The 27,892-nt window shown below is 45.3% G+C and overlaps 1 protein-coding gene across 2 annotated transcripts; it reads right to left on the reverse strand.

Moving 5' to 3' along the window:
- Positions 1-27,056, reverse strand: LOC143997588 (uncharacterized). 2 transcript variants are annotated; one of them, XM_077493275.1, is made up of 5 exons: positions 26,943-27,056; positions 18,193-18,334; positions 16,290-16,518; positions 13,812-13,902; positions 1-1,029 (listed from the first exon to the last, which is right to left on the reverse strand). In XM_077493275.1, exons 2-5 carry the CDS (start codon positions 18,330-18,332, stop codon positions 761-763), a joined length of 729 nt encoding a protein of 242 aa, XP_077349401.1. In that variant the 5' UTR covers positions 18,333-18,334; positions 26,943-27,056; the 3' UTR covers positions 1-760. The 2 variants fall into 2 exon arrangements, with proteins under 2 accessions (XP_077349401.1, XP_077349400.1); XM_077493274.1 differs by having other exon boundaries at positions 16,290-16,521.
- Between the last annotated feature and the right edge of the window lie 836 nt (positions 27,057-27,892).

Raw genomic sequence — 27,892 nt, forward strand, 5'->3', positions numbered from 1 at the left:
GAGGTTGCATTATGTTTATTGAACTTTAGCGAGTCTTGTGACTCCTCTGTACATCCCCAGCACACATATCCCCTATGGTTCACTGGGTGAGTTTGACCACAAATGCCAAGAGGTGGACAGAGGAGAGAAACAAAATAGGCCAGAAGGATTCCAGTTAGTATATTTTGGGGCTTGGTGCTGCCGCCCTTACACTGCTGCCCTGGGACCTGGACTGTGTATCCTTCGTATCGTTTACACATTTACTATTTATTAATTATTATTACAGGTACTTATATAATGGCACCAATTTACACAGCACTTTACATATATATTGTACATTCACATCAGACTCTGCCCGCAAGGAGCTTACAATCTAAGGTCCCCAACTCACATCCATACATATACATACTAGGGCCAAATTATACAGGAGCCAACCTACCAGCTTGTCTTTAGAGTGTGGGAGGAAACTGGAGTACCCAGGGGAAACCCACACCGGCACGGGGAGTACTGTGATACAGTTGATACAAATGGCAATTTATTTTGTTGATTACAGATGCCCATGAGATGATGGTTGACTGAAGTCCACAGTTGTCATGTCCTTGGGAAGTGACAGTCACTCCTGGTCAAACAAATAGGATTGATACTCCTAGCCTATTGCGTCCTAGAGATAAGGCCAGCACAGGCTCTCCTGTCCTCTGTTGTATGAACATGGGGGCTTGGGCAATACCAGCGAGCATCTCCACTGTGGTGGCCAGTTCTGGCCTGTATATCAAGCTGCTATCTACCATCCACAGTCACCATTAGCCAATGTGTGGGCACTTTGGGGGTGTATTTTTTCAGTTCGTTGATTCATTTCCGATTTACCCTTCTCATAGGCCAGCTGTAGTTTCTGTAGCCCCCTTGCCATAAATGCTGCCCGTTCATCTCCTCCAAATTCTACAATCCACTTCCTGAGCTCTGCGTCAGAGGAGTGCGAGAGCTGTACGCCAGCATGCCGCAGTCCTGAAGGATAAGGCAGAGGGGGCACGGGAGGACGGGGCATCTTTACTTCTGGAGATAGCAAAGGAAAAAAACAGCACAGTTATTGACAGGATACGGTACTGCGCAATACATCATTGTACCTGGATTGGGTGCTGGGGGTTTGATGTGGAGAAGTTAGCATTTAATGTCGATACTTTCAGCTCCAATATTGTAATCTTGAAATGTTTTGGGTTATAGTAAGGCAGGGGTGCCCAACCAGTGGCCCGCGTAGCCCTATGATGCGGCCCGCGACTTCCTGCTCTGGGATAGATTAGAAGAATACTGTTATTAAAGGACAGTTTATTGCTAAAATCACAGTATCAGTATATATATATATATATATATATATATATATATATATATATATATGGGTTTATCTTTTCTGCAGTGGTCACTGGGCTGCTTTCAACCTGATCCGCAGGTGCACTGAACCATAGACTTCTATTATTACCTACGAGTTTGGTGAGCTTTCTGAAATAGGAAAAACCTGCAGAATACAATAATAGAAGTCTATTGCAAACTGCAGGAAAGCCAAAGGTACACTGCATTGCACACGTGTAAACCGCAGCACATCAGTGTGAAAGCAGCCTTGGACCCCTTTCACACGGTCAGTCCAACAGTCTGACCAATTGGACCCTCCATTCACCTCTAAGTAGTGGCAGACATAAACCGACTTGTGTTCTACCTCCAAAATAATCCGCTAAAAAGTATCGTGGGCTGCGTCCGTGTCCGCTCTGCAATGCAGAGCGGACACGGACATGTCATCCACCCACTCCGCTCATTGTGGCCCATGACCAGTTACCAAGTCGCTTAAGTGGCCCTCGCTCTTCATAAGGTTGGGCACCCCTGTAGTAAGGGAACAGGTTTTATGGGCCTTAAGCAGAGTTCCAGGTAAAAGGCATACATATAAGACACCCGTTTTATCCACACCACTCTCTAAAAGATTTGTGTTCATCCAGTTGTCACAGGTGGCCAGACACTATAGCTGGCTACTGCGTTCTTCACCTATAGTAGCCCCCTTTATCATAAGGCAAGCAGGCCTACCGGTACTTGGTTGCCCCCAGGACTTATATACAGTGGTATAGTTCCTGGCCACCATACTAGGACATGCGTGAACTGAGCACAAGAAACATGTACCTGCAGTTGGCAGACAGGCAGTATGGTTCAATGACAGTCTAGGTAAAAGGCAGGCAGAGTTCAGAGAATAGTTGTTATTTGATCCGCGGTCATACACAGGGAAATTGAATATAGCAGAGCAGAGAAGACAGACGGGGTGCTTGATTAGATATTACACACGTGATCACACTCTATCACAAGCATGAGACTGAAAGTTTGGCTGGCTTATATCAGGTTTGGCCTCCACCCAGAGACTGGCTACAGTAATCACCTTGTAGGTGGACAGACAGGGACAATTGCAAGACCAGGATGCTGGAATGGGGAGCAGGAGCGGTAGACACTCCTGACACCAGTTCACAGATAAAGTCCACCCAGACAGCGCAGTCAGATTGGTGACCTGACCTTTCTCTGCGGCAGTTATGCAATCCAGCCTGGTCACCTCCCTGCCCCAGCCTGTAATTGGACAGTAAAAGCATAACTAATCCCAAGAACAAAAATTTTATATAATGCAGTTTACTGTCCTTTGATGTGATGGCTGCATTTGTTTCCTTTTTTCCAGCTAAGAGCATTTTCAGCAAGTGCAGAAAATATCTTTGACCTTACCTTCTCAGTTCCTGTGAGCTGCACTGAAAGTTATCTTCCCTCCTAGCTATTTTCTGTAAACTACCAGTTTCCCAGACAAATGTAATGGCAGGGATAAGGACATGTTTTTATGTAAGCAGGTGCAGTCTGCTTCCTCCACTGTAGGTGGCGCCCGACCGGAGCAGTAGCACAGCCTGGAAAGAAAGTCAAGGGACTCTGTGATTTCCTGATTCCTGGAGGCAGCGTTCTGGTTGGCCATCCAGGTGACTCTTGGCGGCCATCTTGGGTCAGCAGAGTCTTTTTAAGTTCCTGCTCCCCAGATTTTGGCACACATTCACGTGTGGGTAGTGCAGGAACAGGTTCCCTGTCTGTCAGGATCAGTATTAGCGCCAGGGAGAGGTTCCAGATGAAGGAAGGGAAAGCCTTCGACTTCTTCCCGTTTGGGTACAAGATGACCAGGCTGCATTGTGCCCCTCCAGGCAGACACTGTCAGTTTGGCTGATACCTGCTCCACCACACGCTGTTGGTATGCGTGACTGCTACCAGTTGGGTCCTCTCCCACCGAGTTGGTTGTGAACTGTTTGCCTTGACTATAATACAAGTTCTGCCTGTGCTACAATACGAATTCTACTGACTGCACCTAGACTGTGTGCGAATTATTACTGCTGCACCATGTTGCACCCACACATATGTAGTCCATATCAGAAGAGCAGCCTAGGATAATGACCATGGTTCTTCTGTAGACACAGTGAAGAAATAACATAGTCACCAAGGGCCAAAGCTTGTTAGTTTCTCCAGGTTTTGTAATCCCAGATTAGGGACTAGATTTTGAAGGCTTCAAAGTGTCTTGGTGGACCTGGGTCCAGGTCTTCCTGGAGACCTGCAAGGAGTGGGAGTGCAAAGGTGTGCAGTTCATTATAAGCCAGGTGACCATAGCTCAGGGGCCCCATTTTGAGACGGAGCCCTGTCAGGAGAGATCGGTGTGCTCCAGGCAGGAGGGACATGTGTTCCTGCCAGAAGGCTGCACCCATGTTGGGGGATTTCTTTGTCAACAGGACTGGGAGAGTTAGGACAGCTGTGGCAAATCTGAGACTGGACTGGAGAGAGTGCAGAAGGATTTGCCCCCTTAATGACCAGGCCATTTTTTTGCGATATGGCACTGTGCCACTTTAACTGACAATTGCACGCTGTACGCAAACAAAATTGATGTCCTTTTTTCCCCACAAATAGAGCTTACTTTTGGTGGTACTTGATCACCTCTGCGATATAATTTTTTTCCCCCCACTATAAACAAAAAAAGTGCGCCAATTTTGAAAAAACAAAAACAATATTTTTTTATTTTTGGTATAATAAATATCCAAGAAAAAAACAAAATGTCTTCCTCAGTTTAGGCCAACATGTATTCTGCTACATATTTTTGGTAAAAAAATAATAATAACAAAAATAAATAAAATCGCAATAAGCATATATTGATTGGTTTGCACAAAAGTTATAGCGTCTACAAACTATGGGATAGATTTATGGCATTTTTATTATTTATTTATTTTTACTAGTAATGGCGGTGATCTTAAATTTTTAGCGGCACTGCAACATTGCAGCGGACAAATCAGACACTTTTGACACCTTTTGGGACCATTGACATGTATACAGCAATCAGAGCTAAAACTAGCTACTGATTACTGTATAAATGTCACTGGCAAGGAAGGGGTTAACACCAGGGGGTGATCAAGGGGTTAAGTGTGTTCCCTGGGTGGTGTTGCTAACTGTATGGGGGCTGGGCTGACTGGAGGAGGAGAGAGATGCTTTCCCTAATTACTAGGAACAGACAATCTCAGTCTCCTCCCCTGACAGAATAGGGATCTGTTTGTTTACACTGACAGATCCCCGTTCTGCCTGTTTCTGGAGCGATCACTGTTGGCCGACGGACATCGAGTCTGCCGGACCCGCTGGTTGTCTCTCCTGCACGCGAATGGGTGTGCCTCTGGCGGTGTGCCCACAAATCACAGTGTACGTGCCCAACATACAATAACAGCGATTCCCGCAGGGGAGCCAACCTGCCGCAGTACAACTATGGCAGGCGGTCCGCAACTAGTTAAAGTGTTACTAAACCCACAACAATGAAATCAGTCTGTATATGCAGTAAAGCATGCGTGTTATACTCACTGTGGAACCTAAGGGGTTAATCCTCTGCACTGTGTAAAAAGGCTGTTTGAACCTGTCTTCGCTGATCCTCTCCTTCTTCCACTGTCCCCAATCCATCTCCTGATAGTAAAGAGCCTTGGGGGCAAGCTGCAACGTTCAGTTTAGTGTATATTGCTGGAGAGAGTTTTTTTTTTTTCTTGGGAGGGTGAATGTGATCAGCACAGGGCCAATTAGCACTGTCCAGACAGAGGGTCAGGGGTGCTGTAGCCACATAGGACAATCAGGGGAAAATGAAAACTCCTCCTAAAAGCTTTAACCAGACACTGATAGAAGTCACAGGACTGCTGATGAGAAAATGTATTTAGCAGTTTATATTTACTAAAATAATTGCATTTCCATGTTCTGTGTTTCGTGGGAGACCAGATATGGTGAATGCAGGGCTCTGGGTTTAGTAACACTTTAACAAATTTAAAACTAATATATCCAATATATCTTCCAAAAGACCTTCTGAAAATACAATTCGATTCAGAGCAACGAAAATACAAAAGGAATCAGTATATACAAAACAAATTCCGAAGACGAATCATTCTAACATGAGTGTGACCAAACGAAATAGTTTACTTATTGAATTATCCTGAAACTAAATGAAAGTCATTTTTAAGTAGTGCACATTTCTCCTCAGCATAGCATTCTGTTATGTTTTTGGTGTGAGAAACTGAAATCCCCTGTGTGGGGAATGGAGGTTTCATTTTCAATATAAGTAGGCCAGAAAGTCTTTAACCACAGTTCCTGACTCGCATCTACCACACATCTACCACATGAGCTATACAGTACATCCCCCATATGACAATATGCCTAAGGCAGTTGCTATTGATATGGACCTGGGAAGATGCTGTATACAGTCAGTATGGATATGGACCTGGTAGGACGCCGTATACAGACAGTATGGATATGGACCTGGAAGGATGCTTTATAAAGTTAATATGGATATGGACCTGGGAAGATGCTGTATACAGTCAGTATGGATATGGACCTGGGAAGATGCTGTATACAGTCAGTATGGATATGGACCTGGGAAGATGCTGTATACAGTCAGCAAGGATATGGACCTGGGAGGATGCTGTATATAGTCAGTATGGATATGGAGCTGGGAAGATACTGTATACAGTCAGTATGGATATGGAGCTGGGAGGATGCTGTATACAGTCCGTATGGATATGGACCTGGGAGGATGCTGTATACAGCCAGTATGGATATGGAGCCGGGAGGATGCTGTATACAGTCAGTATGGATATGGAGCCGGGAGGATGCTGTATACAGTCAGTATGGATATGGACCTGGGAAGATGCTGTATACAGTCAGTATGGATATGGAGCCGGGAGGATGCTGTATACAGTCAGTATGGATATGGAGCCGGGAGGATGCTGTATACAGTCAGTATGGATATGGACCTGGGAGGATGCTGTATACAGTCAGTATGGATATGGACCTGGGAAGATGCTGTATACAGTCAGCAAGGATATGGACCTGGGAGGATGCTGTATACAGTCAGTATGGATATGGACCTGGGAAGATGCTGTATACAGTCAGCAAGGATATGGAGCTGGGAGGATGCTGTATACAGTCAGTATGGATATGGAGCTGGGAGGATACTGTATACAGTCAGTATGGATATGGAGCTGGGAGGATGCTGTATACAGTCAGTATGGATATGGAGCTGGGAAGATGCTGTATACAGTCAGTATGGATATGGACCTGGGCGGATGCTGTATACAGTCAGTATGGATATGGAGCTGGGAGGATACTGTATACAGTCAGTATGAATATGGAGCTGGGAGGATGCTGTATACAGTCAGTATGGATATGGAGCTGGGAAGATGCTGTATACAGTCAGTATGGATATGGACCTGGGCGGATGCTGTATACAGTCAGTATGGATATGGAGCTGGGAGGATACTGTATACAGTCAGTATGAATATGGACCTGGGAAGATGCTGTATACAGTCAGTATGGATATGGAGCTGGGCGGATGCTGTATACAGTCAGTATGGATATGGAGCTGGGAGGATACTGTATACAGTCAGTATGAATATGGACCTGGGAAGATGCTGTATACAGTCAGTATGGATATGGAGCTGGGCGGATGCTGTATACAGTCAGTATGGATATGGAGCTGGGGTGGATCGATCACCTGATCCCATGCTGATCGGAGCAGAGTGGGTGGATGACACATCTGGCTACCTCTGATCTGCTCCACCTAAACAGAAGAGGTCACATTTTTTTTTAGTGGTCCTGATCAGACCTGGAGGTAAGTGGGTCTAAACAGACGCTAGTCCATTTACCCCCACCCGTCCATAGGAATGCATGGACGTTCCAATCAGGTCTCCCTGAAAAAACTGACAAGTGGACCTAATGGTCCAGCCATCTGAGAGAGGCCTAAGTGCCGGTTCACCATATGGGAACCCGCATGCAGTTCGGAACAGGAATCGCACTCAATTTCGGCTCAAATCACATGCGATTCTTCAGCAGTGCAATTTGAGCCATTATTCTGTATGGTTCAAGTCGCACCATATCTGCACCAAAAACGCAAAGGACCCTTTTTTGGCTGCACCAGAATCGGATCGCATTGGGTATTCACACCCATGTGATCAGATTCTGCAAATCGCACTGCATTTTGCAAACTGATTTCATGGTGTTGTTAACTTAACCACTTCAGCCTCGGAAGAATTTACCCCCTTCCTGACTGGAGCACTTTTTGCGAATTGGCACTGCGTCGCTTTAACTGACAATTGCGCGGTCGCGCCTCGTTACACCCAAACAAAATTGACGTCCTTTTTTTCACACAAATAGAGCTTTCTTTTGGTGGTATTTGATCACCTCTGTGGTTTTTATTTTTTACACTATAAACAAAAATAGAGCGACAATTTTGAAAAAAAACACATTTTTTACTTTTTGCTATAATAAATATCCCCCAACAATATATAAAAAAAACAATTTTTTTCCTCAGTTTAGGCCGAAACGTATTCTTCTACATATTTTTGGGAAAAATAAATAAATTAAAAAAAAAAAAAAAAAAACGCAATAAGCATATATTGATTGGTTTGCGCAAAATTTATAGCGTCTACAAAATAGGGGCTAGTTTTATGGCATTTTTATTTAAAAAAATTTTTTAGTAATTTTATTAGTAATGGCGGCGATCTGCGATTTTTATCGGGACTGAGACATTATGGTGGACACTTTTGACACTATTTTGGGACCATTGTCATTTATACAGTGATCATTGCTACAAAAATGCATTGGTTACTGTGTAAATGACACTGGCAGGGAAGGGGTTAACCACTAGGGGGGGATGAAGGGGTTAAGTGTGTCCTAGGGAGTGATTCCAACTGTGGGGGGAGGGGCTACACCTCACATGACAGCGATCACTGCTCTCGATGACAGAGAGCGAGGATCTCTGTCCTAGGCAGAACGGGGAAATGCTTTGTCGGACAGGTGGCAACCCTACACTGGACAGAGAGGAGGGGCCAGGAGAGTCAGTGGAGGACACGAAAATAGGAGGTTCGTGGGCCATCTGTGCGATTCCATTGCACAGAGCAGGTACAGTGGTGTGAAAAAGTGTTTGCCCCCTTCCTCATTTCCTGTTCCTTTGCATGTTTGTCACACTTAAGTGTTTCGGAACATCAAACTAATTTAAACAATAGTCAAGGACAACACAAGTAAACACAAAATGCAATTTGTAAATGAAGGTGTTTATTATTAAAGGTGAAAAAAAATCCAAACCATCATGGCCCTGTGTGAAAAAGTGATTGCCCCCTAAACCTAATAACTGGTTGGGCCACCCTTAGCAGCAACAACTGCAACCAAGCGTTTGCGATAACGTGCAATGAGGCTTTTACAGCGTCCTGGAGGAATTTTGGCCCACTCATCTTTGCAGAATTGTCCTAATTCAGTTACATTAGAGGGTTTTCGAGCATGAACGGCCTTTTTAAGGTCATACCACAACATCTCAATAGGATTCAGGTCAGGACTTTGGCTAGGCCACTCCAAAGTCTTCATTTTGTTTTTCTTCAGCCATTCGGTGGTGGACTTGCTGGTGTGTTTAGGATCATTGTCCTGCTGCAGAACCCAAGTTCATTTCAGCTTGAGTACACAAACAGATGGTCGGACATTCTCCTTCAGGATCTCTTGGTAGACAGCAGAATTCATAGTTTCTTTTATCACGGCAAGTCTTCCAGGTCCTGAAGCAGCAAAACAGCCCCAGACCATCACACTACCACCACCATATTTTACTGTTGGTATAATGTTCTTTTTATGAAATGCAGTGTTCCTTCTACGCCAGATATACTTGGACACACACCTTCCAAAGAGTTCCACTTTTGTCTCATCGGTCCACAGAATGTTGTCCCAAAAGTCTTGGGGATCATCAAGATGTGTTGTGGAGAAATTGAGACGAGCTTTGATGTTCTTTTTGCTCAGCAGTGGTTTTCTCCTTGGAACTCTGCCATGCAGGCCATTTTTGCCCAGTCTTTTCCTGATGGTGGAGGCATGAACGCTGACCTTAACTGAGGCAAGTGAGGCCTGCAGTTCCTTGGACGTTGTTGTGGGGTCTTTTGTGACCTCTTGGATGAGTCGTCGCTGCGCTCTTGGGGTAATTTTGGGTGGCCGGCCACTCCTGGGAAGGTTCACCACTGTTCCATGTCTTCGCCATTTGTGGATAATGGCTCTCACTGTGGTTCGCTGGATTCCCAAAGCTTTGGAAATGGCTTTATAACCCTTTCCAGACTGATAGATCTCAATTACTTTCTTTCTCAATTGTTCCTGAATTTCTTTGGGTCTCGGCATGATGTGTAGCTTTTAAGGATCTTCTGGTGGACCTTACTGTGTCAAGCAGCTCCTATTTAAGTGATGCCTTGATTGTGAACAGGTGTGGCAATAATCAGGCCTGGGTGTGGCTAGAGAAATTGAACTCAGGTGTGGACAACCACAGTTATAGTATGTTTTAACAAGGGGGGCACTTTTTCACACAGGGCCATGATGGTTTGGATTTTTTTTCACCTTTAATAATAAACACCTTCATTTACAAATTGCATTTTGTGTTTACTTGTGTTGTCCTTGACTATTGTTTAAATTGGTTTGATGTTCCGAAACACTTAAATGTGACAAACATGCAAAGGAACAGGAAATGAGGAAGGGGGCAAACACTTTTTCACACCACTGTAAGTATAGACATGTTTATTATATTAAAAATAAAATAAAAAAATACCTTTACAATCACTTTAAAAACAAGCAGGGATGGGGTGACATAACAGCTCCAAGCCGCCTGTCCAACGTTTGTAATAGATCGCTTTTCAGAGGGTAAATCGAAATTAGCCCCTAAGAGATTGTCTTGAGGTTGAATCAAATAGGAAGCAAATCATACAAGCTGCAGCATCTTCATGACTTTTAATGGGATTTTAACCTATTGCAAATTGACTGATTATTTTAATTATTTTTTTTTTAAGCTTATCATTTTTTTTTTTTATAGTATTTTTTTCATTTCCTAATAAAACACAGCATCAAAGGAGGCAAATAAAAGAAAATACTTTCAAATATGATCAAACTCTAGAAAGGAGGAAGTCAGCGGGGTTCGCGCTCTATTAGCGGGTCCTGTGTTTCTTGTGTTTGAGATACAAGTTCAGAAGAAGAAAGTAAAAGCACAGCGGTGTCTCTTCAGGACGCACATCGGAAGTCGCAGGACTGCAGCCTAGCTGGCGGTCTGCTGATTGCAGAGATCACACCATCACACAGAAATCATTATCACTCTGCCATCTCTGCATGGCTCTCCTGGGGCTCCCTACCTCCTCCTCGCTCTGCTGACATGTATTTACCACCAGCTCATCTTCGCCTTCTACCCAACGGGCGACCAACAATGTTCAAGCTGCGATGGCACACTAAAGCTGAACTCTGGCCTTACCTTCAGTCTTGTAAAAGGCAACTCTCCCTCTGCTGAAACAGCTTACTCTGATTTTGTTACACACTGTAAGCTTCTCACAGTGTGCATTAGAACCTACAGCAAGGCAGAAAGACCTTGCTTCATTTCTTGGCTGCATGGCGTCCAGCATCATTTAGCCCTTTCCTCCGCAGCCTTACTGTCCCTGGCCCACCCCTTTCAAACTCTAATTTCAGTTCTTCCAATCAGAGGCTCAGCATTACATGTGGGCGGTACCTAGTGTAGTCTGCATGTAAATACAGCCAGTCTTCTGCCAAAAACTGTCCCCCCATCGGATAGTGTCCGCCCCGTATTGCGCAGCGTTTGCGCAGTGCGGAAGACAAGGAGACTCCGAAAGTCTCTGAAGATGAACGGTGCCTGCGCACTGAGTCCAGGTTCAAGCCCCACCATGCAAGTGGACATACGGTAGCACTTATTAACAGGGCACCTCGCGGGCTTGCTTTGCTCGCCGCGCTTCGGGCACGGCCTCGTTTTGTTCTGCAATTTTTTAATCTAACGCTATGTCCACTTGGATGGTGAGGCTTGAACCTGGATTCCGTTCACCTTTGGAGACTTTCAGCATCTCCTTTTCTTCCGTACTGCGCAAGCGCAGTACAGGGCGGACACTATCCGACAGGGGACAGTATTAGTATAGAAATGCATACTCCTGCAGACTGACATCCACCCATCAAGGCATTATAATATCTGCATAACTCCTGCCAAGGGCCAGCCAACCGCTTGCATCAGGGCAGAGGGTGGATGTTTTCAAGATGTCTGCTGGCCACTTCCGCTATCCATGCATTCCACTATCTGCCTGCATTACATAGAGAAGCAAAGAGACCCAAGTGATGATGTGACTGGGTCTACAAAACAGTGTGTATTGCAATGAAAAGGTTTTATTAAAGTGTTATTAGCATGTTGAGGGGGGACCAGGGAAGGCAAAATACAAAAACACAGACTGGGAGTATGGAGGCTGCCATAACCTCTCCCCCTGAAGATAATTGGCTGACTGACATGCTGATCCAATGACTTTCTGAGCTAGAACACGTGTGCAGATGAAGAGTTATGAATTCACTTCAGTGTTGCTGCATCCTTGTCTGAGGACAGTGACTGAGAAACAAATAAAAGGCTGAGACAGCCAACTAGTCTTTTCAGGAGGACGGCAATGACTGTCTACTTTTCTATAGGTCAGATGTCATTGTTAACTAACAGGTTAGGTATAATGGTGAAGGTAAAATGTTAGGGTTAGGTTGAGGTTGAGGGTTAGGGCAGGTTACATGCCAAGTTGTGGATACTTGCTAGATTAAGAATTAGTGACACAAAAAGACGCCACCCGCTCACATCTATAGCTGGCTATCGCAGTAAGAAGCTTGGAAGGCTAACAACAGATACAAACAAACCCAAGGATAAACCGAGGAAAAAACCAAGCTTTACTTACCACCAGCCCACAGACAACCAAATAACCTGTCTAACAGTGTTAAAAACAGGGGTTTAGTCTGTACACATTTGCAAATGCATGCATGAGCCACAGAGCTGCGCCAAGGCACCCCAATATCTGTGGTACCTAACACTAACTTATAAGTGTCCCCACAGCGGAGGCACATGCATTCTGATGGATATCCTTGGGTTTGTTTGTATCTGTTGTTAGCCTTCCAATCTTCTTACTGCGATAACCAGCTATAGGTGTGAGCGGGTGGCGTCTTTTTGTGTCACAGGTTGTGTTTTTTGGTCAGGCATCTCACTGACACCCGTGTTGCCATTGTGCTGGGTGTTCAGTGTGCTCCTGTACCTTTAAGAAGGGGTGGCTCCCCTTCAGTCCACCTGCTTTCACCTATCCATCAGAATGCATGTGCCTCCACTGTGGGGACACTTATAAGTTAGTGTTAGGTACCACAGATATTGGGGGTGCCTTGGCGCGGCTCTGTGGCTTACGCATGCATTTGCAAATGTGTGCAGACTAAAAACCTGTCTAACAGTATGCGTTAAAAACAGGGGATGTGGTTGTCTGTGGGCTGGTGGTAAGTAAAGCTTGTTTTTTTTCCTCGGTTTATCCTTGGGTTTGTTTGTATAGGTTAAGAATTAGCATAGGTGACATGTCAGGTTGAGGCTTAGTGTAGATTACATGTCATGAACAATCTTCAAACCACTTTTAAATTCTAATTTCTTCTTATTGAGAGGGTTCAGATACTACCTAGGTTGAGGGTTAGCATAGGTTACATGTCATGGTGGGAATTGGCTTAGATTACTTTCCAGGCTGAGGGTTGGTGTAGGTGACAGGTTAGGTTGAAGGTTGGTGCAGGTTACATAGCAAGATGAGGGTTGGCGTAGGTGACATGTCAGGTTGAGGGTTGGCGTAGGTGACATGTCAGGTTAAAGGTTGGTGTAGGTGACAGGTCAGGCTGAGGGTTGGTGTAGGTGACAGGTCAGGCTGAGGGTTGGTGTAGGTGACAGGTCAGGCTGAGGGTTGGTGTAGGTGACAGGTCAGGCTGAGGGTTGGTGTAGGTGACAGGTCAGGCTGAGGGTTGGTGTAGGTGACAGGTCAGGCTGAGGGTTGGTGTAGGTGACAGGTCAGGCTGAGGGTTGGTGTAGGTGACAGGTCAGGCTGAGGGTTGGTGTAGGTGACATGTCAGGCTGAGGGTTGGTGTAGGTGACATGCTAGGTTGAGGGTCAGTGTAGGTGATATATCAGGATGAGGGTTGGTGTAGGTCACATGGTAGGTGACATGGGTTGGTGTAGGTGACATGTCAGGTTGAGGGTCAGTGTAGGTGACATGTTAGGTTGAGGGTTAGTGAGGTGACATGTCAGGTTGAAGGTTAGTGTAGGTTACATAGCAAGATGAGGGTTAGTGTAGGATACATGTAAGGTTGAGGGTTAGTGTAGGATACACGTCGTGAACATTCTTCAAACCATGCCAACAATGTTAAAAAACCTACAGTACAATAAATAATGCAAAGCGATATTCCTATAATTAGAAAGTGAATGGACACGGACATCTATACCATACCCGAGTATCTGGAGCTGTTCGATGACATGGAACCAGGAGCACTTCTGGAAGGTTTAAATTGACAAGAAATCAACTTTCTGGAATCTGGAAGCTGAAAAAGATTAATTTTTTTTTTTTAAATAAAATATACTTCTGATCCCAACACTGCTGCATGATATGACTCCAATGGTAACATGTGTGATTAGGCCCCAATGGAAGCAAGTATTTCTGACTCACTTTTACCATGCATAATTCCAGGGCACAGTAACACATGCAACACAATGAGATGCATTGTGGTGGCACCCCCAATGCACCTACCTAACGCTAAACACTTGGATTGATGTTCTGTTTCAAATGCCACTTTATGTATTGACATACCCCCTTAAACCCTGTCCGACAGTATTTTCACTTGCTGGTTTTTGCCCCATCAACAGGCAGCTTAACTCTTCAATACAACACAGAACTTGAATGCAACACAATTTTACTTCAGCTAATTGCAGTACAGAGGATGTTTTACTAGTCTTTAGACGCACAAGAAGACAATGACTTTCTTGAGACCTGTCTCTGCAAAGTACTAATACAGACTCACCTGATGAAGTCACGTGGGCGTGACATCACGAGTAGGGACGGGAGAGGCGCTCGAGTTTGATGTGATACAGCGTGATCTCGTTGCTCGTTCAGAGATAAGCCTGTTGCCTTTTTTTAAATGTGAGTACCTTGTGAGATGCTTAAATAAATTTATTGATGGTGTTTGAAAAATATTACACTATGGTACTCCTCTTTTGTTAATTTACTTCTGCGCCCACTGAGAGACAAAGACGAGATAGAGGAATAAGGATTGATTGTCATCATTATCCGTGGATATGGGGTGAAGGATTTGAAACATCCAGTGTGTTTATATATGTGGCTATTCCCTTGCCGCAAGGTAAGTGGCCACTGCTTATCAGTGTATGTTTTGCACAAAGTGGAGAAACGCCTGGATGCCGTCACATTTCTTTGGAGAGATTATACTTTTTGCACAGTGAAGCACTTGCACTTGAGAAACTTCTCATATTCTCTTGCACTTTATATGGACTGAACACTGTTATCTATTGTCATTAATTTTTTATACGGATACATTTTGTTATTTATTTCGAGATTTATTTGGATCAAATTACCTTATAAGATATTTGCTGCTATTTGAATATTTATGCACGTTTGCACAGGCTGGGTGTGGAAGACGTTGCGTTTTTTTTCTTGCACTTGTGCATGATATTAATTTATATTTATTTATTATATATATTTTTCACTGGTTCACGTTGCACTTTAATGCAATTTTTTGTACATAGTGTTTTTGGATTGTCTATAGTAGCAACTTTGGATTTAATGCGATTTTTGCACATATTTTTCTAATTTTTTTACATTAGCAACTTTGGAATTATTTGAATTGTCTTGCTGTACTGGTTATATAATACTATTATTACGAAGCAATATTCTAAATAGAAATACTGCTATTAATTTATATCCTTTCCTACACTTTACTACACTTATTCATGCTGATACTGTAAACACAGTAATACACTATCCCTCTTCTTAGTATTGGCAGATTAGGACATTGAACAGCGCAATATCACCCCCTTGAATTATAATACAGACTCAGGGAACATGGAAGAAACAAGGAGAGTCTAGCTAGGACTGAACTAACTAGAACTAAACAGGAGGACATAGGTAGATACCAAATGGGGGACTTTTATGCGATGGGAGGCTTTTGATTTGAAAAGGGGGGCTCTGATGTGATGGGATGTCTACACAGGGTGGGGTGGGGGCAGTGGCCCCGGGCGCAACATTTAGGGGGCGCCAGTATGTGTCACTACTGGCTGCCTCCTCCTAATTTTAAGTTGCTGTGTCCCCCTGTGCTCCGGCCACCATGTTTAGTGTCCGACACCCTGTGAGTTGGCGTATGGGGGGTCATCTGAGGCATAGAGCTGGCCTGTCCGCGATTGCTCCTGAAGTCCCGCCTCCGCACATGACGCCCAATCACAGTGCGCCGACCGGACACTGAGCATGGCAATTAGAGCGTGTGGGAGAGAAGCAAAAATGTGAGCCGCTGCTGTCTTCTCCTCCGGACTGATGAGAGAGAGAGAGAGAGAGAGAGTAGTATGGTGGTCAGTGTAGTGTAAGTGTAGTACAGTGTAGTGTAGTATGGTGGACAGTGTAGTGTAGTATGGTGGACAGTGTAGTGTAGTATGGTGGTCAGTGAACAGTGTAGTGTAGTATGGTGGACAGTGTAGTGTAGTATGGTGGACAGTGTAGTGTAGTATGGTGGTCAGTGAACAGTGTAGTGTAGTATGGTGGTCAGTGAACAGTGTAGTGTAGTATGGTGGACAGTGTAGTGTAGTATGGTGGACAGTGTAGTGTAGTATGGTGGTCACAAGGAGGCGCAAATTACTTGCCTTGCCCCGGGCGCTGACAACCCACGCTACACCACTGGGTGGGGGGTTGGGAATTCGTAGTACTTACCCTATCTGTCTCTTTAGCTCTGCCCCTTCGGTTCGGCTTTTCTTCTTTGCCTTTGCCCGAGTAGTAAGGAAGGTAGTTTTTTCTCAGCGGTTCAAGTTTAGGGACTGCGGTTTGTTTTACAGAGTTTTGGAGATGTGTGGTCACACAGGCCCGGCAGGCGATGCAAGTTCGGGGTCGGAGGCGCTGTTCTTCGTGGCGGGATAGAGGGGAATACGTGACTGCGCTGGAACTGCTGCAACAGAGAATAGTGAGGGACATGAACTCTACTGGAAGGAAAATCATTGATTTCATATGTTTCAATGGAAACGTGCTTTTTATTGCAATAGAGAATGTACATTTCTTTAGGGCTCATTCACACCAGACTGCGTTGCGTAGCTGTTCCAGCACAGCACCACCGCAAGACAAGGCAAAATGAATAGTCTCTTACCTGGCTGGTTCACACCATTACGTTGCGGTGGGGTGCGCTGAAAAAGAATACTGCATGCACTACTTTTTTTTTTTCGGCGCAGTGCGAATCAATCCACCACTCTGCATTACGCTGCAGCCGATAGACCTTAATGAAATGTCCTTGTGTGACATTTCAATAAAGTTTGTTTAAAAAAGAACAGTGGGGTGGGCCATGATTGGTGCATCAGCAATGCTGTTATTCCATTGCACATCAGTCAGTGCTTTCTATAGCCGCTGCTATGCATCACATAGTAGTCCATTATGTGTCACTTACCTGACACAGGAGCCAGAGAAGTCACTGCTGTCCCCTCTTCCACGAAGCGTCCATCTTCTTTCTGGGCATGGCGGCTCCGGCGCTGTGATTGTCAGGAGCCACGATGATGTCACTCACGAGCATGCGCACGGCATATTGCCGTTAGCGGCGGCATGCTCAGTGCGCCTGCGCGCCATAGACAGCGGTGTCTGTCTTTTTGCAAATAACTCCTAAACCGTGTAGGTTTAGGAGATATTTCTTGGGCCTACAGGTAAGCCTTAATCTAGGCTTAACTGTATGTCAAAGTGCTCTGTAAGGGTTTACAACCACTTTAAGGGCCAGTTCACACCACATGCAGTCCAGTGCGTTTTTTTTTCTGCATCAAAAATGCATGAAAAGCACTTGGAACGCATCCAGACTGCATTTCTATGGTGTGAACACCCAGCTTTATCGGGGGCAGAGGTGAGGAGTGGTGACTTCACTGTGCATCCTGGAAACATTAAAAGCTGCATTTTTAATTTATTTTAAATTTTTTGCAAAAAAAAAAAAAAAAATACAAAATCTTTTACAGAAACTTTTTTTTTTAAACAATATGTAGTATTTGGGGGTGGGATCTGTCATTTAGGCAGCCATTCAATTTTCATGTTAAAATACTAGTTGTGTTTTGAATTAGCGCTTCTGCAAAAGCCATATACAAAGCCAGGACAATATGAAATTCAGATTGAAGATAAGAGTAGAAGAGCAGACATTGTGCTATGATTAAGCACTGTTAAGTGTGAAACGCGTCAGTTCGTTCATCCCATTTTCTGCTGTGGCTTGTATTTTTTGATTTTTTTACAATAAAGGCTATATTCTGGAGTGTGGCTGTCCAGGACTTTTCCTTGTCTCATTTGCTATATGCTTAGCCTGCACCTATTACAATTTAGAGGAGAGTGTTCTATCCACATCCACCCGGAGCGGTGATCCCTTCCTCCCCCATTGTGACTTTAGCACAGCTGCAGAGTTGCCTTCCCCTGGCTGTTGAAATGACAGAGAAGGGGTAGTGGGGGGATTCAGATGACTGATCTCTGAGGAATGTGACATAGTGTGCATGGTGGGGGGGGGTCACTTCTGCAAGGGGCAGGGGGGGTTTCTGCACAGCAGCTTCGCACTTATACTATGTAATTCACAGCGCAGTGGCAGTCAGCTGTACATACACCATACCTGGATGTGTGATTTCTCACTGGCTCAGGTTTAGTGTGTCGCCTCTTCCCAGAATTAATTGTTCCATAACACTTCAGCAACTGCTCGGCTGATGTTCGATAAGAGCCCAGCTGTGATCTCCCGTCTCCTCTCCTTGACATTCCTGCAAATGAAAAATAAGTATCTGAGCAGACGGATTACTGAATTTAATAGAACTTTACTCATTCTACTGCCCTGTACACACGGTCGGACTTTCCAATGGAAAATGTGCGATCGGATCGTGTTGTCGGAAAATCCGATCGTGTGTGGGCTCCATCTGACTTTTTCCGTCTGAATTTCCGACACACAAAGTTTGAGAGCAGGATCTAAATTTTTTCGACAACAAAACTCGATCGTTTAAATTCTGATCGTGTGTATACAATTCTGATGGATAAAGTGCCACGCATGCTCAGAATAAATTACGAGACGAAAGCTATTGGCTACTGCCCTCTTTATAGTCCCGTCGTACGTGTTCTTCGTCACCGTGTTCTGAAAGCTTGGATTTTCCCACAACGTTGTGCGACCGCGTGTATGCAAGACAAGTTTGGGCCGAAATCCATCGGAAAAAAATCAGACGGATTTTGTAGTCGAAATGTCCAACCGTGTGTACGGGGCATGCTACTTTTTCTATCACTATTTTTTTTTTTATAAGTTTTATTTTTTATTTTGTTTATTAATATTTTTATTACTTCTTTTTATTGTTTACCGCTCTTTCACTCATGGCTTTTGAATTAGAATTTTAAGGGCAAAGCTGAATGCAATTTTTCTAAAAGGCGTATCCTTAAAGATATTTCAAACAACCCTTTATTAGAAATAAATAAATAAAAAGTAGCAAAAAGACTGTATGCCATAAGCTACCTGCTCCTAGGGATGTGGGGCATTGAGGGTCCATTAACATTTTTGCAGTGTGTTAGTACATGTGTGTGTTATGTGGCGTGTTTGGCCCTTTTCACACGGGGGGGAGGGGTTGGTAGACTCTGCTGATCAGGTGAATAGCTTGTCTGTGTCCGCTTGGCTTATGCAGAGCAAACACAGACACTGCCCACTCTCTTCTATGGGCATCCGGATGTAAACGGACTGCCTGTTAGTTTACTCCTAACTTACGGTGACCAGACATCCCCCGGTTTCTGGGGATAGTCCCCGGATCGAGTAGCCTGTCCCCGGAGCCCATCCGTCCCCACTTTTGCAGGGCCAATCCTGGGCGAGCAGTTTCCAGTGGGCAGGGGTCACGTTGGCTGTGAGAGGAGCCAGATCTGTGGTCGCTAGTGGTGCACTAACACACCGACGGAGGAGCTGGAGAGGCTCCAGCCTGGCTGTGCGCCAGTGTTGCCAACCAACAGTATTTTTTACTGGCAGGCAGGAAAAAACGGGCACTTTTCTCCTGTCAGTAATGCCACGTACACACGATTGGAATTCCGGACAGAAAAAGACAGATGAGAGCTTTTCATCGGAAAATGCGACCTTGTGTATGTTCCATCGGAATTTAGCTGTCCGAATTTCCGCCAGCCAAAAATTGATAGCATGTTCTCAATTTTCCCAATGGAAAAATTTTCCATCGGAAATTCCGATCCTGTGTATGTGTAGCGCCGGTACTCCTAAAGAGTACGCACTATGTTTGTAAATTTAGTTTTTCCTAAGACTATAGTTGAGTCTTGCGATTAATTACACTAAATTGTGGTTTTGGCATCAGTTTGGCAGGACTGTACTAATGTTCTGCCTGGTCATAGGTGTAGGTAGCACCTTTGACAGGCATTGGAACGCAGTTTGGTTGGACGCATTGGGTACCAATCTCTCTCTCAGCCAATCAGTGGGTGCGTTGTCTCGCTGTGTATTCCAGGAGAGGGTACTTAAGGTGCTGAAGTCACGTGGTTCTGGGTTCCCGTCCAGAAGTATGTTCTGACGCCATGGTCCTGGTCCTCCTGACCAGCCCCCAGAGGCCCTCATGGCCTGGGGTACAGATCCATCTGTTTCCGAGTCTCGGAACTGGCTAGTCCGAAGCACAGTAACTGGAAGGAGGATTCTAAAGTGGTTCGGTGCCGTCTCGGGTTTTGGAGAGGCCCAGCAACTCAACACGCAACCAGGGGAGGACTCTTCGGAAGAGGGCCACGCACGAGGCTGGCTGCTTGGTAAGAGCCTGGAGGCTGAGCTGTATGGATACTAATTGAATCCACATTTCTTACGGTATCGCCGGACCGGCTGCAAGATACTGGTACTGTAAGAAAGTTCCTAATTTCATCCTTCGGTTACGACTAAGTTCCTGTGCGAGACTTTCTGTGTTCATCTAAAGTTTTACAACCAAGTCTGTGGCAGAGACTTTGCTAAGTTTGACTCATTTGTCGGCTGCTAAATCCATAAACCAGGATTTGTCCGACAGTGGAAATATCCAGTTGTGAGTGGCTATTCCCTGGTTCATCTAAAGAGAGACATTTATTAAGTGTCAGCAGTTTCCAAAGTGCCTGAGCTCCCCTACCTATACCCTCTATTCCCAACTGAGAGACTGCGTTTCTGTTCAATGTTTTATGCAAATAAGTGTCGGTCTCTGCAGTTATTGGGCTATCAACCTCGGGAACCCCTAGACAAGAACGACGAACTAAGAGGTGGAGAAGGTAAATGGCAAGCCCAAGAAAACCAGCAGCTCCTTCGGGGGTCAGTGCTACATATGCAATTCCGACACGCCAAAAATCACGCATGCTCAGATTCAACTATGAGATGGAAGCTACTGGCTATTGAACTTCCTTTTTCTAGTCCCGTCATACGCGTTGTACGTCACCGCATTCTAAACGGAATTTGGTGTGATCGCGTGTAGGCAAGACAACTTGAGCGGAATTCAGTCGGAATTCCGTCGGGAAAACCATCAGAGCTTTTTCCGACGAGAATTCCGATCGTGTGTACGTGGCATTAGAGGAAAAGTTTGCCAGAAAAAAATATGGCTGTGATGCTTGGCTCGGAACTGGGCATGCACAGCTCGGGTCCAGAGCCGGCCGAGACCATCAAAGTGTCTACTACAGTGTGTTTGGGCGGTACTGGTGGGGGGCTGGTCTGGTGGAGACGGTGCCTGAGCGTTTTGTCCGATATCATGGTGCAAGGGAGCCTAGCCGAGTGGCCAGAGCCTTGTGTGCGGGTCTACCGGATGGGAACAAGGCAAGCCGGGAGCCGGACTGTCAGTGCTGTTTGGACTGGAGGGGACTAAAAGGGCCATCTGGCATGGAAAGAGACCATCACTGTGACTCAGGAGGGGAAGCGTTGTGTCGGTGATCTGTGTTGTTGTACACTGCTGTCAGTGTCACTATGAGAGTCAATTTCATGGGCGTGCCGCCCATTCTAATTTCCTGTCCCTGAGCCACTTACTATATTGAAAATAAAATAAGAAATATGCTTTTTGCCTGAATAGCTACCTTAAATCACTTTACTAATTGTATATTATACTTATTTGTAGCCTAAATAGTGAAATTTGCACTTAAAACTGAAATTTTGTAACTTTTGGAAATGCCAGTAAAAACTTGGCTGTGCCAATACATTTTGGGTGTCATGTCAGTAAATTTCAATCTGGTAGGTTGGCAACACTGCTGTGTGCTGCTTGTAGCCGCCACTTCTCCTCCCTATTTGTGAGGAAGAACCGGCTGCGATCGCGGGCCGGGGACACACGACCGCCCTCTCCTCCTATCACTCTGCCGGTACTGGCAGTACATAGGGGAGGCAGCCAAGCAGAGCGTTCCTCCCTCCCCCTCCCTCCTGTACTGCAAAGAATTATGGGCTATGTAGTCCAGAGTGTCATGGCGAGGCAAGTTTCTGTTATAACATTTTATAAAGTAATTTTTCTCTTGTACTGATTGGCACTCATGAGATGGTACTGATGGGTGGCACTCATGATAGCCTGCACTGATGGGCACTCATGAGATGGTTGTAATGATGGACTGCACTGATGGGCATCCATCAGATGGTACTGATAGGTGGCACTCATGATAGCCTGCACTGATGGGCACTCATGAGATGTTACTAAGAGATGGAACTGATGATAGCCTGCACTGATGGGCGCTTATGAGATGGTACTGATAGGTGGCACCGGTTATAGCCTGCACTGATGGACACTCATGAGATGGCACTGATAGGTGGCACTGATGATAGCCTGCACTGATGGACATTTATGAGATGGTACTAAGAGATGGCACAGATGATGGCCTGCACTGATTGGCATTCATGAGATGGCACTGATAGGTGGCACTGATGATAGCCTGCGCTGATGGGCACTCATCAGATGGTACTGATAGGTGGCACACATGATAGCCTGCACTGATGTACACTCATGAGATGTTACTAATAGATGGAACTGATGATAGCCTGCACTGATGGGTGCTCATGAGATGGTACTGATAGGTGGTACCGGTTATAGCCTGCACTGATGGACACTCATGAGATGGCACTGATAGGTGGCACTGATGATAGCCTGCACTGATGGGCACCCATCAGATGGTACTAATAGATGGAACTGATGATAGCCTGCACTGATAGGCGCTCATGAGATGTCACTGATAGATGGCGCTGATGATAGCCTGCACTGATGGGCATTTATGAGATGGTTTTAACAGATGGCACCGATCATAGCATTCACTGATGGGCACTCATGAGATGGTACTAATAGATGGCACTGATGCTAGGCTGCACTGATAGGCAGAACTGATAGGTGGCAGTGGCACTGATGAGGAGGCACTGATAGGCTGCACTAATGGGCCTGCTTTAATCACAGGCGGTGACAGCATGTGAGCAAAGTTCTGCCGATACCCAGCAAGTCTGTTTACATTTGATCAGCTGTGATTGGACACAGCTGATCACATGGTAAAGAGACACTGTGATTGGTCCTCGTTGTGCGTTGGGGGCGTGGTTCCCGGGAGGACATCAGTGGATGCCCTCCTGGAACAACAAAGCTGCGCTATAACCGTCTTTTGGCTACAGTGCGATTTATAAAGTGGTTAAAAGGAGCAGTTTGCCACACAATCCTGTCACATCACATTAACATTTGTAGTCTTGTAACAATTAGCTATTAGTATTTGATTATTTATGTTTAAAGGTATCCTAAGTGCTGTTACCATGCAATCTTTTACTGTTTTGAATTGTTAATTTATATTGTTATTGTTGAACCAAAATTCTTTGGAAAGAATAATATACAAATTATGCATTGAATATCATTGCAAAACAACAATGTATGTAACATGTTGCCATACATCCATGCTCCCCCTTGGATACTCTGTGCTCTCTATTGGGTACTCCCCCCCCCATTGGGTGCTCCGTGCTCTCCATTGGATGCTCCCCCCCCCCCCATTGGATGCTCCGTGCTCTCCATTGGATGCCCCCCCCCATTGGATGCTCCGTGCTCTCCATTGGATGCCCCCCCCCCATTGGATGCTCCGTGCTCTCCATTGGTTGCCCCCCCCATTGGGTGCTCCGTGCTCTCCATTGGGTGCTCCCCCCCTCATTGGATGTTCCCCCCCCCCATTGGATGCTCCGTGCTCTCCATTGGATGGTGCTACGTGCTCTCCATTGGATGGTGCTACGTGCTCTCCATTGGATGGTGCTCCGTGCTCTCCATTGGAGGGTGCTCCGTGCTCTCCATTGGAGGGTGCTCCGTGCTCTCCATTGGAGGGTGCTCCGTGCTCTCCATTGGAGGGTGCTCCGTGCTCTCCATTGGAGGGTGCTCCGTGCTCTCCATTGGAGGGTGCTTCGTGCTCTCCATTGGGTGCTCCCCCGCCATTGGATGGTGCTCCGTGCTCTCCATTGGATGGTGCTCCGTGCTCTCCATTGGATGGTGCTCTCCATTGGATGGTGCTCTCCATTGGATGGTGCTCTGTGCTCTCCATTGGGTGCTCTGTGCTCTCCATTGGGTGCTCTGTGCTCTCCATTGGGTGCTCTATGCACCTTATTAGATGCTTTATGCTCTCCATTGGGTCCTCTGTGCTCCCCATTGGGCACTCTATACCCGTTTAATGATTTGATATACAAGTCCTTGGTTCATATATCTTTTTCTTTACAAGAAAGTATTGTCAGACAGGCATTTTTTTTCTTCTTTGCAGCAATTTTTCCTCCGGTATATTATAGTGATTTCTTGCAAATAAACAGGTAATGATTTTCTACCCAAACCACTTGCCAACCGTATAACTTACTAATACGGTGGCACTGCTGCACCAGATCATGTACGTAGTACGTGATCCGGCACTTCCAGGTAGGGGGCATGCTTGCGTGCTGCCAGTGGCTCACTTCCACTGTGATTAATTACAGGGGTAGCTGACTCGATGTCTGCCGGCACCTGCCGATCGTTATGCAGAGAGCCAGAATGGCGATCTGCCTATGTAAACAAGGCAGATCACTGTTCTGACAGGGGAAAGACATAAATCCTGTGTCTCAGCAAAGCAGGGACGTGGATCCATCCCTAGTAAAAGCACCTCCCACAGTACACTAAAACACTGGCTAGGAACACATTTAACCCTTTGAGCGCCCCTGATGTTAAGCCCTTCCTAACCAGTGTCATTAGTACAACATACCTCCCAACTTTTTGAGATGGGAATGAGGAACACCTATCAGCAAAAGCATGCAGGCATAGGACACACCCCTTGCCACACCCCCTTAAAGGAGAATTGTACAAGAAAACAAGGTTGATTCACCCAAGTGCTTTTTTTACCACTACTCTTCCTTTATATTGGCATTTGGAATGTATAAATGCAGCAATTTAGACATCAGATGAAAGGTTTAGTGCTGGAAAACACTTTTTGCTAGATAAAAAGTGCATTTTATATACATCTATATGGATCAGACCAAAATGAGGGACAGATGAGGAGGAATGAGGGACAAAGGGACATTGCTCCAAATCAGGGACAGTCCCTCGAAAATCAGGGGCAGTTGGGAGCTATGGTACAGTGACAGTGCATACTTTTAGCGCTGATCACTGTATTAGTGTCACTGGTCCCCAAAAAGTGTCAAAATATCTGCTGCAATATCGTAGTCCCGCTATAAGTGACTAATCACCACCATTACCAGTAAAAAAAAAAAAAAAACAATAAAAAATCAATAAAGATATTCCATAGTTTGTAGATGCTATAACTTTTGAGCAAACTAATTTATATACATTCATTGCAATTTTTTTTTATGTAGCAGAATACACATTGGCCTAAATTGATGAAGAAATCTGATTTTTTTTCTATTTTTTTTACCGGCTATATTTTATAGCAGAAAGTAAAACAAAATATTGTTTTTGTTCTTTTTCAAGATTTTCAGTCTTTTTTTGTTTATAGTGCAAAAAATAAAAACCACAGAGGTGATAAAATACCACCAACAGAAAGCGCTATTTGTGCGAAAAAAGAGCCATATATTGTTTGGGTACAATGTTGCATGACCACGCAATTGCCAGTTAAAATGCCGTATTGCAAATAATAGTCTCAGAAGGGAGGTAAATCTTCCGGAGGTCAAGTGGTTAAAGCGGTTTGTTGCTCAGTGATTGAGATTCAGCAGCTTTTCATGTCAGTGGTAAAAATCGCTAGCGTCAATCTTAACCACTTCCCGCCCAGTCAATATCCTGACTGGGCGTCATATGACGTCCTTTGGGATAACAGCCGCCGTGCGCCCGTGGGGGCACGCATCGCGGCGATCGGTGGTGCAGGGTGTCAGTCTGACACACCGCTACACCAATCTCGGTAAAGAGCCTCGGACAGAGGCTCTTTACCATGTGATCAGACGTGTCCAATCATGGCTGATCACGATGTAAACAGGAAGTTCATCAGCTTTTCCTCACTCACGTCTGACAGATGCAAGCAGAGGAGAGCAGATTGGTGGCTCTCTTGATGGGGGAGGTATGCCCTGATTGTTTATCAGCACAGCCCCCCCTCAGATGCCCCCACTAGACCACCAGGGAAGCCCCCAGGACCACCAGAGAAGCCCTCAGCATGTGGATGGCCAGGTACATCCCCCATGGCCATCCACATGTAAAAAAAAATGCCCAAAATATGCCAATCAGTGCCCACAAATGGGCACTGACTGCCACCTCATATTTACATTACAAAACAGGGATGCCCGGCATTGCCACCCATCAGTGTCATCAGTGCCCACCTATCGGTGTCCATCCATGCCACCTATTAGTGCCACCCATAAGTATGCATCAGTGCCACCCATCAATACCCATCAGTGCCACCTCATCAGTACCACCTCATTGGTGTCACCTCATCGGTGCCCATCGGTGCAGCCATATCAATGCCCGTCATTGAAGAATACTTACTTATTTACAAAAAGATTTAACAAACAAATGAAAACCTTTTGTTGCGCAAAAAATAAAAATCGCAGAGGTGATCAAATGCCACCCAAAGAAAGCTCTATTTGTGGGAACAAAATTATAACAAAATTATAAAAAATTTGTTTGGGTACAGCGTTGTATGACCGCGCAATTGTCATTCAAATTGCGACAGCGCTGAAAGCTGAAAATTCGCCTGGGCAGGAAGGTGTCTAAGTGCCCAGGATTGAAGTGGTTAATAATGCATCGCTATGGAATGTTGCTCAAATCACTGAAGAGCGACTTGCAAAGATCATAACCCAAGGTTGTAGCAATATCGCCAGCGACTCAAACTTTTCAACCGCCAGCTGCAAATCATTGTACTCTACTGTAGAGAACCTCAGCAGTTCCTGGGCATGCTGGTATCTATAGTTCTCCTGCAGTAGGTCCATGGTGCCCAGTCTGTTGATGGTCAGCCTCTCACCTGTACAGTGTCCTCTTCAGCCATGTCCTCTCTCCTGACCCCCCCCCCCAGCAGAATATCACTGAGTTCCTGATTCCAACACTTGACTGACTTCCCAGGTTGGGAAGACCAGCCTATCAAATCCAAACTGGAGAACTTTCCAGCCAACAGCTGAGCCCCATGTAGATGATGGAGCACGTGACTGGACGCTTGGCTTTACTAAGGAAGGAGTGCTGCAGAGTGCAAGGGTTGGAGGGCATGTTCCCAGCCACTGATGCTTTGCATCATCAGGTTAAAGTATGAAAAATAAGACAAATAGTTATAATAAAATATATATCAAACATGCAGCAAAGGCAAGGTAAGAGAACTGTTTTTAAAATTCAGGTTTAAATGCAGATTGAAGTTTAAAATATTAAAATAAATAAATCTCCTTCTTCATAACAATAAATAATTCATAGCTCCCAACTGTCCCTGATTTCCAGGGACTGTCCCTGATCTGGAGCAATGTCCCTCTGTCCCTCATTCCTCCTCATCTGTCCCTCATTTTGGTCTGATCCATATAATTGTATATAAAATTCACTTTTTTTTATCTTTCAAAAAGTGTTTCCCAGTCCTAAACCTTTCATCCGATTTCTAAATTGCTGCATTCGTACATTTTAACCGCTTCCCGACCGCCTCACGCAGATATACTGCGGCAGAAGGGCGCGTACAAGCAGATTAACGTACTTGTGCGTTGCCCTTTAACCACTTGCCATCTCCCCTGTGCACGCTCCCTGCGCGCCCCGTGATCACCAAGTCACTGAGACTCGGGTGATCACCGATCCGAGTAAGGGGCCGGTCCCGGCCCCCTACCATGTGATCAGCGGAGGATCGGAGGAGAAAAGAAAAGCTGATCACCGCCTCATCTTAAAGGGACATCAGTCCCGAAACAGAAGAGGCAATTATGCCTCATTTATGGCATATGAAAGTGC

This window comes from Lithobates pipiens, unplaced genomic scaffold, assembly GCF_037356315.1.
Source record: "Lithobates pipiens isolate NorthernLeopardFrog02 unplaced genomic scaffold, aLitPip1_a1.2 Scaffold_19, whole genome shotgun sequence".
Lineage (NCBI taxonomy): Eukaryota > Metazoa > Chordata > Amphibia > Anura > Ranidae > Lithobates > Lithobates pipiens.